General features: G+C 37.1%; 1 protein-coding gene across 1 annotated transcript in view; it reads left to right on the top strand.

Annotated features, from left to right (window-relative positions):
- ANKRD10 (ankyrin repeat domain 10) overlaps positions 1 to 14,387 on the top strand; it is a 37,841-nt gene extending 23,454 nt beyond the window's left edge. Inside the window, exons 4-6 of the mRNA XM_071430622.1 lie at positions 6,138 to 6,373; positions 9,754 to 9,849; positions 12,733 to 14,387. Of these exons, the coding sequence (XP_071286723.1) occupies positions 6,138 to 6,373; positions 9,754 to 9,849; positions 12,733 to 13,199 (799 nt within the window). The 3' untranslated portion in view covers positions 13,200 to 14,387. The remainder of the gene's footprint in view (positions 1 to 6,137; positions 6,374 to 9,753; positions 9,850 to 12,732) is intronic.
- The last annotated feature ends 1,632 nt before the right edge of the window (positions 14,388 to 16,019 follow it).

Below are 16,019 nucleotides of genomic sequence, written 5' to 3'. Positions count from 1 at the left end.
CCAATGAATATTAAAAATGAACAGTTGAAGCAACTTAGAAGCAATTTTTGAAGTAAATTGAATAGCATTTATAATTCAATATGAGAAGCACAAGTCTTTGTTTTCTTTCTACGGATCTTTCAAAGAGTAAATTCTGTACGTTACACTGAACTAAATCTTTGTTGCACCAAGTCATATTTAAACAATTATAAATTTTGAGTGTTTTCTTGGTTTTGTGTTTTTTTTTTTTTTTTTTTTTACTTTCCATTGCTTAGCCATAGTGGAAGCATCTTGAATATTTTTTAAAAGCTTGCCTCAATTTTTTCTTCCTTTAGGAAACTTCTTAAATTAGGTTGATATAATAAAAATTTCCTCCTAAATAAAGCTAAGCTGAAAGTTACATTCGTGTTTCTGTACACCAATCCTGTTTGGCCAGATAATGCACTTGTCTCTTGGTTTAGAGCGACAATTCAATTACACTCGCAGCCAACATTTTTGAAAAAGCATTTCAGAAGAAGGAAATACCTAAAGTCATGCTTCATCAGTGTCCTCTTTATAGCTGCTTTAATTGGGTACCAGGACTCTCAGATGAACTGGGCATTTAGAATGGGAGTTCAGATGATGTCAACCCAGAGGGAGAAGAATGGATCCTAAAAAAAAGTCCTCTTCATGCCAAGATCACTCAGTTTTGAAGACTGCCTGTGGACATCACTTGATGGGAGAAGAAAAACATATTATAAGAGTGTTTTAAGCACTGTAGGTCTGTGAATAAATGCATATACAAAAGTCAGAGCGTTAACTCAATATATCAGTGTGTGTTTGAAGTTTATTTATGAAAACACCTGTCACTACAGAATGTGATAAGCAAGTGTCATATGTCAAGAAACTTCAAGATCACCTACTCATCCATATTCAGACTTTCATCGTCTTTTCTCATGGATTTTTTTCTATCTAGAATAGCTTTGTAATATGAAAATGTATCCTTCCTTACATTTGGCTTTCTTTCTTTGCGTTGGAACTAGCATCTTATACTTCTGTACTTTGAAGAAAACAAGATGTTCTTATTCCCAGCTCCTGGATTTTAGCCTACGGGAAGGCTGAGGGTAAATAATAGTGTGCTTCATGATTTTAATTTGTTTCTAGTAATAAGAATTACATGGGAACAGTGAATAAAGTATATAGCAAAAAAATGCTGCTTAGTGAAAAATCCTGAACACTCAGTCATTTTTCAAATACTTTAATTGCCTTGGAAGGGATGCAAGATATGTGTTTTCTAAACATGGAGTGAATTGACTTTCTGATGGCTGCCTTTAGCCCTGGGCAATGTTAAGTAAGGAATTTTTCTCCTGTTTGTCAGTTCGTGCCTTCATGTATACTCCTGTCTGGAGCAGGTGCCAAAAAAGGAATGACATTTTCAGAGCTTTTGTTTTCAGTGTCCTTTCTTCAGTTTTTCTTTCCACCTGTTCATGTAGCTAGACTGACCTTCAAAGTTGTGTTTAGTTTTTGACTTTTTTACTGGAGATAGAAGGAAGTACGCTTTTGGAGCACTGCTCTCTGATTTGATAGTTACTAGGCCAACCTTTAAAAAATTCTGCATCAAGTCAGTGAATACTGCTGAGTAAGCATAAAACACATGTCAGTTTCCAAGACTTATTCTGATTTTCTTACTTACGTCTTCCTTCCATCCTTCCACACCTTCCTTGCTGCTGGCTTCTTCCTTCATAATGAATTCATGTGAAAAATGCAGTGTTTGTGACCTGCTGTTTGTCTTTTTTCAGCTAGAAGCCTAGCTGAGAGACAAACCTTGAAAAGAAATATAAGCTTGTCCTGAAGTTTGGCATCTTTGTCACAAAAGAAGTTTTTTTAAAAAAGCCAATGACAACAAAAACCCCTACAAAACAAAATATAAAACATGCTAAAATTTCCGTCCCCATTTTTTAATTCTGAGTAATGCAGTTGCAGAAATAGACCTCTCATATTTGCTGTATGATTAGCAGTAACAAAAGGACAGTTTGCCTGAAGATTTAATATCACTGTGTTCCAAACTTCTTGGAGCTTCCATTATTTCAAGGTATTTAGGATTAAAGATCAAAACTGGTACCAGAGAGATTTTTATCTCCAACTAACTAAAAAAGCAGAGGATTGTCGCAGACATCTTTTCACTAAAAATCCTTTCTTTAGGATTTTTCCTTCTGAGAAGCTAAGAGGCCTCCGAGACAGAATGTAAACAATGGTTATGTGCTGCTGTGGAATGCAACAGGTCCACCTGTGATTGGCCCATCTTGGATGTTTGTAATTAATGGCCAATCAAGGACCAAGTTATCTCGGACAGAGTCCGAGAGAGCTGCCTTTGTTATCATTCTTTTCTTTTCTATTCTTAGCTTAGTTGGCTTCTGAGGAAACCTTGTCCTTCTTTTTAGTATAGTCATAATGTAATGTATATATCATAAAATAATAAATCAAGCCTTCTGAACATGGAGTCGACATTCTCGTCTCTTCCCTCATCCAAGAACCCCTGTGAACACGGTCACAGAGGATGGGTGGAAAAGAAGATTTATTTTTCAAGACCCATGACCTTTAGGTAGTTCTGTCCATGTTGTCCACTGTTTCTTCCAGTGTTTTTCTTTTGCAGCCCAGGTCTTGAAGTTACTTTGAGTTATAATATTCTTTACCAATCCTTATTCTTTATGTCAGCAGCTACAATAAATGAAGTACCTTTCAAGGGACACCTAATGACTGAAAGAGCTGTAAATTTACTTGAATATAGTGATTATCACTGAGTTTCCTGCTTGTTGATTTTTCTTCCCTTTTTTAGCCACGCATTCCATGTCACCTAGCTACTACACATTGTAGCCAAATGAATCACATACTATTCCCCCTCCTTTTCACTTGATAGTCAGTTTACATATAATTGCAGTTCATAACCAAGGGCTGACAGGGATTGCACATAAGAGGTTGAACTCCTCTTATGTATGGCTGGGACAGTGAACTATTTCTATTTTCATCCATATAATCTAGTCTGTCTACAGTAATGACACTTAAATTCTTAGCTCCTGGGATAAGCTGAGATAGACATTTCACTGCCAGACATGGGCAGCAGATTTAGTATTAAATGTGTTCCTAGTTCCTTGTAATTACAGGGTGGTTCCACTCCAAGTTCAGATTAACACTTATAAAGAATGGTCTAGTAGGTATGCTGGTTTTTTAATTCATTCAAGTACTCCAGGCTTTCTGGAAGGACTATATTACACTGTTTTTCTCTTACAGACTCAGAATCCTTACAGTTGTTGACAGTATTTCTAAATGATTTTGAAAATACATAAACTATTCCAATCTGGTAAAACTCCGTGATATCTGCTAAGAGCATTTTCTTTCCTATTTTTTTCCTATTTACATTCGCAATTTTTTTTATTACTTGCATTTGGTTATGATAGGCTATTATTGCACAGCTACCTCTTGCTGCCTTTTGTGTTCCCATTGACAGATTTTTTTCCTCCTAGAGAAATCTGCTAAAGAAGTAGGTCTTTTTTTTTTATCTTTCTCGCCTGTTTTTGAGAAAGTGACGGAAGGTTTCTGCAAAATTTGTCAGCTTTTCCTCTACTGCATCCTGTTAATTCAAGGCAGTCTAACAGAAATTTGAAAGTATATGAAAGTCCAAGAATAATCAGGCTTTGATTAAAATCATGGACTTGGACAGCTAGATATAGGAAAAATATTCAAATTAGTGTTCCCACTGTAAGAGAGCAGAGAGAGCATCTGTGTTGTCTTCCATAACATTTGTTCAAACAGTTTTCAGAGTCATCTAGAACTTACAATCTCCTTTTATTTCATTGAACTTTTTTTCCTTTTCATTACTAACTTGATAGGCTAAATTCAGATTCACACATTTAAAAGAGGTGTTTCTAAACTTCAGAAGCGAGAATGTTAAATCCAGTAGGCTTGAGTCCCTTGAAATCTATGCAGTGCTTCCAGGATACTTCTGTAAAACAAGCACATCTTTGTCTACCTATTAAGAGTAATATTAGTTCAGGAAGAGGTAGGAATGGACAGATCTTTAAATATCAAAGATCATTACATTTTAAAGTTATTCAACCTCTAAATCCTGCTTATTTTTTTCTGGGAAATTTAGTTTTTCTTTCCCCAAGTTTGGTTGTGTAGCTTTACACACTTTGATCTTCGTTTATAAATCTCCAAATGCCTTTGGCATCTTACGTTGACGATCCTTTGGAAAATGGTGACTGAACAGTCAATTTGGAAAAGCAGAGTTAGTGTTCAGTAGTACTTGCTAAGTAATAGAATTACTTGAACTTCTCTTAAATTAGATGGCCATTCAATACCATTTTGGTTTTGTCATTTTTATCTTTGCATAACTTTGTTTATTTTGCTCTTGCTTAGATTTATTGTTCTTTTCGGGCTCAGAAGTCTAAAAAAGTCAGAGAACTGAGCTTTTCTTCTTGAACAGAACAGATCTGTTAAAATTTCTGTTTCCTAAGCTGTAGATTAATTGTTCTACATCCTTATGCTGCACAAGTAAATCAGAATTGCTAAAGGAGTGTCAAGTATTTGTTGCTTAGCAGCAGCTTCAACAGGTCATCTAGTTCAGCAGGGGAAAGGATCGACAGTAGAATTTCTGATATCATAGGCAGCTCTTAAAATGAGGAGAAGAGACTCCTCTCAAGATTCAGCAACATTTATACTCTAAAACTTTCTCCTGATGCTAGCTTTAATTCTCCTTTGTTCATATTAATCCCATTCATATACTGCCTACACTGGATGCTCAGCACTTCGCAGTTCTTCTGTAGGTATTCAAAACTAATACCACATCGAAGTTTCATTTCTTTGATTACCTAGGTTTTCCAGTATTCTGAAGTCTTACTTTCTAGAGCACTCTTGACTGCTGTTCTGTGGATTTTCACTTGTAGTCCAAGTAAATAATGACTTAGAATAGTACAATATGGAATGAAATTAATCCTGGATTAGATTATGGGTTTTGTGATTCTGTAACAGTCAGTTTCTAAAGGTTTTCTTATTTATAGCAAGTAAGCTACTATGATCTAGGAAGCAAATCTGGGCTTTGTTCTTTGATTTCTTCTCATGAGCTGGAGTTTCAAGAGAATCAGATCTATTAATCTTCTGAATTCTTGTTCTGTTAGCTGGTCTGTTTCTGGATTTCTGAGTAAGAGACTTGTCTAAATGATTGAAGCCAAGAAAAAAAATTCCTCTTCTCTGACTAGTTAACATCTCTGGAAAAATATTAGGAAAGAGTAATGGGCATCTTTTGCATCACCATCTAGTTTTGTCATTCCTGGCCTTCTTGCCTCCACTTTTATGCTCTTCCTGATGAAGTTAGCCTAAATTGCTGAGCACAAGGCGTCCTGTATGTTTGTGTAAATGCACATGATTCAATACTTTTTCAAATTAAACCTCTGCATATCTACATGTCCTCCCTGATTTCATTCCTAACCTCCTTGATGCACTAGAATATGGAAAATCCAGTGCCATTCTCTCGTGCACAGAAAAGTCTTGGTTGAAATTACCAAAGCAAGTCCCAGTACTTATGATGTCACACACTTTGAAATGAGAAACAAACCTGCAACAAAAGCATAAGCAAAGCACAGCTAAGTATAGCATCTTTACTTATCTTTTACTGTATATGTATGTATTTTGTTGTTAGGAAAAATAGTGATGTTGTTGTTACCTTAGAAACCAGAATGCCATGGACAATTGCCAAGTCATGTTAAGTTTGTTTTGAGTATTTGATCTTTTGCTCAAGTTAAAGCAATAGATTGCAGAATAAACTGCAGAAGATGGTAAAATTCAACACTTAAATTAGTCTGAAGTTTATGTAAAGATTAGCTACTTCAGACTATTTTAGAGTAAAGCATTTTGAGAAGTTTAAATAGGAAGATGGTTTAAGGCACATAGTATATTGATTTTATTTAAAAGTGTATTGTCTCCCAAATTTTGCTTAGAAGTGAGATATATGTGCAAAAAGTTAAGATAGTTATAAAACTAAGATTGATAACTAATTTCTTAATGGAAAATTTGCTAAGTGTATGTTTTCTCTCATCACCAGCAGATAGATAGTCAGTAAGGGCAGCAGCAGCAGCCAGCTAGCCTGATGAATGAGTGTAATCCAGTTTCTTTGTATTGTGCAGCTTGAGAAATGCCAGTGGCCTGACAGCAGCAGACCTTGCACATACCCAGGGCTTCCAAGAATGTGCCCAGTTTCTCTTGAACCTCCAGAACTGTCACCTGAATCGTTTCTATAGCAATGGCACCATAAATGGGGTTCATCAGAATGCAGGTCCCAATCCATTCAGTGGTGGGACAAGTCGAAAGAGATCCTTTGAAGATATGGAGTCTGCTGGAGTGAAGAAGGCTAGAACAGAAGGTGAGGCCCCAGAGGTAAAAGGGATGGGTTGATACTGGTGCTGAGAAAGGAAAATAAACGTTTTAAAGTCTTTTGGAGTGGATGTTGAGTATTTTTGACTAAGTTACGTATCTAAATTACATATTAATACAAGAAGCAGATTAATACAATTACTCCATGCCACAAGATCCCAGTTCTCCCTCTCATCATCCTGGCTTGTTCAGAAATTTCTATTTCCAGAGAGTGCTAAAGCTGCATGATGCTGAGAATAATTATGCAGAGGAGTAGGAGCAGAAATTAACTTCTGCTTCTTCCACAGTTTCTTCAGCTTCAGGAGGGCCAAGTAGTGTTCCATTGATTCACAGAGATGCTTGGATGTTCTGATGATAATTTCCCATTCAGGGATTAATTCACAGTTCAGAAACTGCTGCATAAGGTAGTTGGAAGAAATTGAATGCACAAGGGTTTCCCAGATCAAGATTAACATACCCTAAGTTTCCAGGATTGTTTTCCAAGGGAAGCTGCTATCTTACACAAGGCTGTAAGAACAGAATGAGCCTTAAGGTTTCCTATCCAGCCTTCTATGTTGAGGACGCTGCTTTGCCAGCGGTGATGAAATAGTATAACCTAAAGATACTTTTTGGTAGCTCTGTGTAGAAATCTTTATAGATTTTAGATTTTTTTAGAAACACCTTAAGTAACATGATGGAGGAGAATTATCTTCCTTTCTATTGGTCATCCCAATAAACTCTTACTAAAAACAAGGGAGTAATTCAGCACTCAAACCTTTTTCCTGATGATGCTAAAGGATGCTGTTCTTCAGCATCAAGAAAGGGACTTCATAGGTCTTCATTGAAGGCACTTTGTTCAGTTAAAGTTGATGTTCTAACATAAGTTACTTTGAGTGAACCAAATAGAATGGGATTAAACAGTGCTTAATTCCAGATAGCAAGGGCAGAATTGAGACCTAAACCATGTTTCTAAATATGACATAGGCAACATAAATCACATCAATATCAATACTACTGTTTGTTCAGTACTTGCTATCCAAACACCACCTATACCAGGATCAGAGACCTTAACTGGGAACTCCATGGCCAATCATAAATAGGATATGTGCTTCATGTAGCTGGTCTAAATGATAAATTTCATTATGGAGAAGAGTCTCTGGGCAATTAAATACAAGACTTTGGGAATAAGTATTTCTTAAGTAGCTACATAGAATAAGAAAACTTGCCCAGTACACAAGTGTCCATAACAACTGCAATAAGATGTTTTCAGTCGTTGATCTACCAGGAGGCGCTGCTTGAAGTCAAGTTAACTTACCTTGCATTTTGAAGAGCTGCCCCATCTGAGTGTTCCTGAGCAGCTGTCTCTTTCAGAATGGGCCCCAAGCTAGTCAGTGGGCAGCATTTCCCCACAGTCAGGAGAGTGGTGCTGTATCTGCCTTACCTTTCACTGTTCAGACTTGGTCCAGCACCTCAATTAGATTGAGCAAATAAAGGCAGTGCTTGAAGTGAACAAGTGCTCCTGAACAATTACAAAAATGTCGGAAAAGCAATTGGAGTAGGTTATTTTTGAAATTGTTAAAAATATGACTCTTTAAGACCTTCACAAACAAATGCAAAACCTTTGCTGCTTTTGCTTGAAGGTTTTTGGAGTAACTAAGAGATGCATCCCAGCTGTGGGAGTTTCTAATCTGACGTGTTTGCCCTCAAAGACATCAGCACCAGTAATAACTATTGCATCGATGTAAAAAGTCTCTTGCACTGAGAATGAGTCACTGTTCCTGAGGCATTTTGGTAAACAAGAAATAGATGTAATAATAGAGCTGAGTAATGAGTTATCAGTACGTTTTTGTGCTCAGCTGCCCTTTTTACAGAACAAGACCAATTTTGTGTTATTTTTAAACCCTTACTAAAAGCACACTGGTCTGTTGTCCTTTAAAGACAATTTGCACAGGAGATTCCAGATGTTCAGAGAGTGAAGCCAACCTATATTTGCAGGGAAAACTCAGGTTTTGATAGCCATACCCCAAATTGGAACAATCACAAAGGTGTGCTTTGCCCTGGGATAACCAAACTGGGCAGTGGATGGGCATTACTTGTAATAGTTTATATACACACAGGTGTATCTGCTCACATGTGCATAGTATTAAAAGAAGCCTTAAAGCTCAAAATTAGGCAACACTGATACATGATACACTGTATCTGAAACTAATTACTCAAGTGTAATTAACAAGTAAATTGGTGACCACTTTCAGAATATATGCCGAATAGTTTTTAATTTTAACTTAGGAACATAAACTGAATTTTATGTCCATATTTCTGAAATCAATTCCAGAAATTTCATCCTGCTTCCTGGGAAGATCAGCAGAGGGTGCACAGGTTCAATGATGATGATGATGCACACTGGGCCAACTGGTCACACAGCTGTGTTCATGTCAGTCATAATCCTGACCCCTCTAATCCAGCCCTCAGCAGGTTGTGCTCTGTGATGTGTGTGCTGCTTATAGCCACTGTCTGGGTGTCCCAAGCCTCAGCACAGATGCTTTGGGTGTTCTGTGTGAGATGTGATGGAGGGCATTCCTGGAACTGAACCTTGGAATTGGCCAACATGAAATTGCACTTACATATTCCTCTAGTTAACTAAAACAAAAAGTTTTTCCTTTCCTGGTTTAGGGTAATTTGAAGCCTGCTGGTCCAAGGTCCCTGAAGTCATTTAAGCCCTCAGTGATCTCTTTGGCCCTGGAACACTGCAGGACTTAAGGCTCTTTAAAAATGAGTAGCTTATGAAAATTTTGGTTGTGCCCAAGATAATAGGAGCTGAATTGCAGTCTGCCAAAGCAGGCACTTAAAACATAACACTGAGAGTGTGTGCAGTGTATGTAGAAAAGTGTATCAGTGTCACTGTGAGAGCAGGGCAGGGCCTGCTGGGGTAGTAGTGGAGCAGTGCTCTGGGTAGGTACAAGAAGTAGAGAAATCAAGCCCATCTTATTAAAGCATTCCCCCCAGCAGTCTAACCCCTTGGCAGTTTATTTCAGAAGATAGCTCTGCTTGTTCAGCTCTTGAAGAGATCCCTGGGAGCAATCTGGTGTGGATAAAGGTGGCTTTTGGGACCTGGCCCGTGAGAGTGAAAAAGGGAGCAGTCTAAACTGACAGTAGACAAACGTGAATTGGGCAATGTGCTGGTTTTGCCACAACCCCTGTAAAGCCTGAGTATCCTAAATTTGTCCTCATTGAACCTGTTTGTGCGTCCTGCTAGTAACTTTATTATGTAGGTGCAAAGTCTGATACGTACCCCAGTAATTTTCTGTTCTGCTTTAATAATCAAAGTACTCATCTTTTTTTTGGCTAGTTTTCAAGTGGGCACTTACGACTAAACATGACTTTTTTTGTCAGCTTACAGCTTTGATGGCTTAATACCAGTGCTGAATGGAGGAGCTGAGGACGATGCTGACAATATGCACGTTGATAGAGAGTTTGCTGTTGTATCAGGTGGGAGTGGACAGTTTCCTGTTAACTACAACAACACTCAAATGGTTGAAGACACCAAACAACAGGAGAGTACTTCTGTTGGACCAAAAGAAATTGAAATATACACTGTTTCTGCAATGCAAACTCCTTGTCGTTGCAAGAATCAATATGCATTTTATTTTTAAGTATAAAACTTAGTCCTTTATTTTTGCACATTGTTGTCTGGAGTCTTGAAAGCTATTGTATTGCTGTAACACCCATTATATTGGGAGTTTAGTAGGTATCAAAAATTAGCTGTTTCATGCAATGTATTGTAATGGTGAAAGAGAAGGTTTATTAGTAATTTCTTAACATTTCAAGTAAACAAGTCCACGATGGCTGTTTCTCTTTTAACCTGAGGCTTGTGTTACGTTGTGCCTTGCTTCTAGTTGCTATAATTTTGAGTTAAAGGAAATTCAGAAATAAGTTAAATTATTTGTTTAATTTTGATTGAATAGATAGTAAGAAGACTTGATAGGGAAGCATATTCTAGCTTTGAAAATAATGTTATGACAAAACTATATTCAAAATAATACAATAAATACTACAGAGAATAATCTAGGCAAACACCCTGTGTTCAGAACTTGCTCAGACACAATGACATAAGTGCAGGATCCTGCTGTGGGGTTTTTTATGTAAATAGAAGACCAGACATCACAGTTCTGATCTACTGTTTAGAACTAGTGTACCTGGGAAAACAGATTTTGTGTTTTGTACCAATCATAATGAAACAGTAAAAATGTTACTAGGATTGGTCTATATTAATGCTCTAGATTTTTTAAGGGCTGCTTAATCAAGATGCTTTTGGTGATGGGATGTATATAGAGTTTGATTAAAACTGTCTTGGGTCAGCCTTTTTTTGCACTTTGTAGTTTAAGACATGGAGTTACTACAGTCGTGCATTATTACATTCAGAAATTAATTTCTTATTTATCAATTTTTTCTGCCAGAAATATGTTTATGCTTTGTACCACAGATCCAAGTCAACAAAGGGAATGATAATAATAGATATTTTAATATATTAGGAATAAATAGATAAACATATATATAATCAATACTTTAAAAGTAGACTATGGTATTTTCCAGTGATAATTACTAAGTGTTCTTATTTATGGAAAAATTATTTTATTTCATAAATATATACTATTGCTGTATTACTACAGGTGCTCGTTTTTAACCAATAATAACATTCTATAATTATCACTAAAACTATTCATTAGCTACTTTTGCATATTACCTAATAGAAGTGCCAGATTTATTAAATTGATATGGCAAAACCAGCCTATGATGGTTTATTTTTAAACAGTTAAAAGTTTGCACTTTTCAGTTAATAAACACTATATGAAACTCCTTCTGTGCGTTTTTATCCCTGAAGTATTAACTGTGATGTCGTGATGGGTTTGTGGGGTTTTTTTTCCACTTTTAATGAGAATTCTTGGTTAGCAAGGTTGGCTGATGTGGTTATTTTAACTGATGTAGGGACTAAATGGGGAACTCCAGTTAGTACATCCAGGGAGTTACAAATTGGACACATTTCTTTTGTAACATACTGGTGTCTGTGAAATATCAGTGTTGTAATTCCTACTTCAAATAATAGCCATGCAAAAAACAGAGAGAACCAAAACTCCAGATTCTTCCTTGTCAGACAGTGGTACTCATTATGTGTCACTTAAATGGGAACCCAGTGTTTTACAAGTGTGGGAAGTTGCCCACAGACTAAATTAACTGAATTAATTTGCATACACGCAGTAAATGCAATCCTGTTTTGCACATGGGTTTATGCGTTCATAGAGGCATAAACATATGTGCATGTATCCAAGGATAATGACAGAATGTAAAATCCTAAAATGTCACCACATAGCTCTGTAGTTGCTATGTTTGCCTTGCTCATCTTTACCAATATAGACATAAATTATATTTTAAAGGCAGAATGTATCATGAATTTTTTGTGCTAGTACTTTTGAGTACCACTGCAAAAACATGCAGTTCAGACAGACTGATGAAATCTGTTCATGGAAACAAAACCTACTGTACTAATTACTAACTTCAAAGGGGAAATTGCTTCAAAACAGTTGTCAGTGATTTTTGCATGCACATTTTTAGAATTTTGTTTCCTACTAGTATTTTTTAGTCTTCTGTGCACTCTGCTGTTGCTGTTGTATGGCATTTTGCATGTGGATTGTACACATGCTGTTATAAACATAACATTAAATACAAACCTGCCCAGTATGTTATTTAGCAAGCTGCTAGGTACAGTGAAGTATTTTCTGAATAAAGGAACTTGGAAACATTTTATCTTAGCACTCTAATGTAACATTTCTATATGTGACTTACTTCAGTGCATACTGTACTCTGAGAGTTACAAATAAAAATTAAAAAAAGCCACAGTTAAATTACGGCTGAAAAATGGAAAAAAAACCACCCTTCACCGTCTCACAGATACTCAGTTCTTGTATGTACTTAATAATCTTCCATCCCAAGAGGGCATTACAGTTAAGGTGGAAAGATCACTTTTATTCCTCCTTTGAAAACACTGTCCAGAATGTTGTCAGCTGCACTTCTTACAGTTAAATGAAAAAAAAAAAAAAGAAATCTGAGAAGTTCACGTTGTCTTTGCAAAGATTAATATAGGCATATTTTCAAAACAAATGTGGATAGATAGTTGCATTTTCAACATAAGAATCCATGCCACAAATTTACTGGTCAGATCTCATTACTTGGAACTACCTGCCTTGTTATAAAGCATAGATTTATTTTCAAAGCTGTGTATGGAAACATTTTTAAGTAAGTGGAGTATAGTGGAGATGTTTTGATGTATTTCGATTTACCGTTAATTGTTGGTGACAGGTATATTTCTTAATGCAGATATGAATAGCAGTAGCTCCATATTGAATGCACTGACAAATGGATGTGCCATCAATGGACATTTGGATTTCAGCGCCGCACAGCAGCTCGGTGGGATGGATGCCAGGCGTGAGGAGTGCTCGGCATTAGCACCCAACGGTGCCATTCCTGGGGTCACCTCTCCCAGCAGGCACCGGCTGCACACCGCTAACGGCATCGAGGAGCCCGAGAAAGCCATGAGCAACTCCACTGATATGTGTGGATCCCTGCACCTCAATGGGAGCCCCAGTAGCTGTGTTTCTAACCGGCCCTCCTGGGTGGAAGACCCTGGGGACACTTTGCACTATGGACACTATCATGGTTTTGGGGATACTGCTGAGAGCATCCCTGAACTCAGTAGTGTTGTTGAGCATTCCAATTCTGTCAAGGTCGAACAGAGATATGACAATACTGTCCTAGGCACAATGTATTTGTACCACGGTTCCTAGATGAATGACATTTATATCAAACCATATTGAAACTGCTACCAAATGAAACTGGGGGGACAGAATCCTCACATAGCATTAAATTTGAAGATCGCAACTTGTTGCTATTTTTACACTTTGTTTATATGAAAAGTAAACCTTTAATTTGATGGCCTTATACAATAGTTGTAGTTTGTTGCATGTATGGGGCTTATTTAGTGATAAAATAGGTGCTGTCATGATGGAATGTTTATTGTTTTTATTTTTTTATTATGGAATGTTCTGGTTTTGTATTTTTTTTCTAAGCTTGTGAACACTATCTTTCCCTTTTTAGAGCTGTTTTCCCTTTTATTAAAACAATGTTTAACTGAATTTTGTGAAGAAAATGCTACATATGTGCATCACTTAGAGGTAATTTTTTTTCTTTTCCGTATCTTCTGCTGAAGCTATGGTAGCAATATCAATGCCAGCTCTCACTATGCAAGGTTGAAAGTGGCAATCTTCTGGAGCTTCTCTGACTTTATAGTTTGTACATTTGTTTGGTATAATTAGATGTTCATCTTTAAATTTTTCGAACGAGTTGTTTTAAAATGCGGAGACAAATTTGGAAGAAGTTGCTGTTCACTTTCTGTAGCGTAGAAATGCTTTTTGTTGTTGTTGGGCTCTTTGCATTACAGAGTGGGAACGTGAGCTGCCTTTGTTCGGTCGCAGTTGGGTGTGCCTCAGGTTAGCTCTGTGGTGGGTTTCTTTGGCTTCTCTCCTTTGTATGTGTGCTTGATGTTTTACCATAGCTCACAGACTGGAGGCATGTTGGCACTGTTCTGCTTTGTACGCAGTTTAAAATTGCTGTTACTCGTTATAGAATTTGCCAAGTCAAAATATTTGAGTTTGACTGTCCTGGGTATACATTTATTGTCTTTTTTTTTTTAACATATGCTTTGAAAATGTAACGTTGTGTACTCTTCGGGCTATGCTCACAGAAAATACATTGTATTTAATGCTTAATACACAAATCAAAATTCATATAAGTGCACTATATGAGCACTAATACTATAAGTTGCTGCTTGTGTTATAAGTGAAGAGTAGGGAAGAATATGGTAAATGAGATAAGCCCTCTGAATTGTGTTGATTTTTTTGTTCTTGTTTTGTTTAAAAAGGGACCTTTACAAATTGGATTTTAAAAAAATAAAGAAACATTACATTGTATCTGAATATTTTGTTTAGATGTTATTATTTTAGCAGCAAGTTGAGAAAGCATTCAGTAGTTTATATGTAGTTTATAATCTTGCTCAGTGCTGCTGGTGAATTTCTTTTTGTCAGTATATGAAAGCAAATGGGAACAGCCCAACAAGTTGTCCTTGATTGAATTACGCAAACACAAACCTGGTGTATGACAAGTCACATCAGCCTTCAGCTTAAAAAATACTGGGTTAAAATATTGCCTGTCTGTAAATAAAAAAAAATTATAGTCTCATTCAAACATTTTTAAGCAAAGTGCTACTCATTGCAGAGAAGTCAGTGTTTGAATTAGCCTTTACACTCTGTATGGGTCACTAGGCACAAGATGCTCTCAGTGTATTCATGTTGCAAAAGTAGAGCTCTGTGACAGAGGATGACTCAGGCAAGAGCTGAGATGTATAAATTCTAAAACATCAAATAAGGATGGGAATTCAAAGATGGCATTTTTGCAGCTGCTCTTTGAGACAATATATTTATTTACTGCAAAGGCCATCTGAAGTCTTGTTTTTAAATTATCCCATAAATCTTCAATGAAACATGAAATAGGGAATCACAGATCCCAGCATGGCTGGGGTTGGTGAATACATAGCCAAGTGCATGCTGCTGTTGTGAGCCCATACCACACTCACAGGAAAAAAATTTCTCATGCTTCCTTGGAATTTTCTGGATTTCAGTTTGCCTTGTAATTTGAGACACATGTGAGCAATAAGTTATAAAAGTAATGAGCTCAGCAGATCCAGCTGCACTTCTGTGCTGAGCTGGTCGGTAAAGGATTGTCAAGCACAAAATGAGTTCTGCCAGGCACAGCTGTGTCTTTCTGTACCACAGAATCATGGAATGGCTTGGGTTAGAAATGACCTTAAAAATCATCTACTTCCAAACCTCCTGCAGTGGGCAGCTACATGCAATTATTGATGATGCAGAGGCCTTGTTTTTAAGTATCTTGCTGTTCAAATGCAGAAGACTTTCCTGGGGCTGCTGTGCCAGACCAGCTGAGGCAGTCTGAGAAGGCTGTCAGCTCCCAAGCCCTCCTCAGGCCTGAGTTACCGAGTCTCAGATTCTGCTGACAGCAGTGCTGAGCTGTTTGAATGAAGCTGTGCTTTGCAGTTCTGAAGAGGCTGCTGGGTTTAAAACACCTGGAGGTAAAATCTCACCAGCTCTTTGCCTGCCAAGGGCAGTAGTATTGTAGCACTGTTCATATTTGGGCCTTGTGTCCAAGTCTCAAATTCTCAATACTTGCATCAAGCAAACTTTTTTTTTTTTTTTTAGGCATTGCTTTGTCTTACATTGGTTCTGGAAGTAGCTGTCCAAAAGCAAAGTTTTCTTTCCATCTGCCAGATGTAACTCGATAGCACCACTGCAAATGTCATGTGGAGTTCAGTAACTGGTTACTCTTACCATCTTCCTCATAATCGCTTTGACTCTCAATTTTGTGTGAAATTTCAGTTTATTTCTTTCTGTCTGATACAGATGTTTTTGCCCTAATTCCCCCTAAATGTAGCTCCTTTCCTATTTTTTTTTTTTTTCAAAACCATTTGCAGAATTTTGGCAGAAGTACAAGTCAGTACAGATTCAGGCAGTATTTTGATACAGAATATTTCTGAC

This window comes from Agelaius tricolor, unplaced genomic scaffold (assembly GCF_023055355.1).
Source record: "Agelaius tricolor isolate 1412-34295 unplaced genomic scaffold, bAgeTri1.0.p SCAF_7, whole genome shotgun sequence".
In the NCBI taxonomy this organism is placed as follows: Eukaryota; Metazoa; Chordata; class Aves; order Passeriformes; family Icteridae; genus Agelaius; species Agelaius tricolor.
Note: the sequence above shows the minus strand (reverse complement) of the source record. Positions and strands in the feature narration are given on the sequence as shown.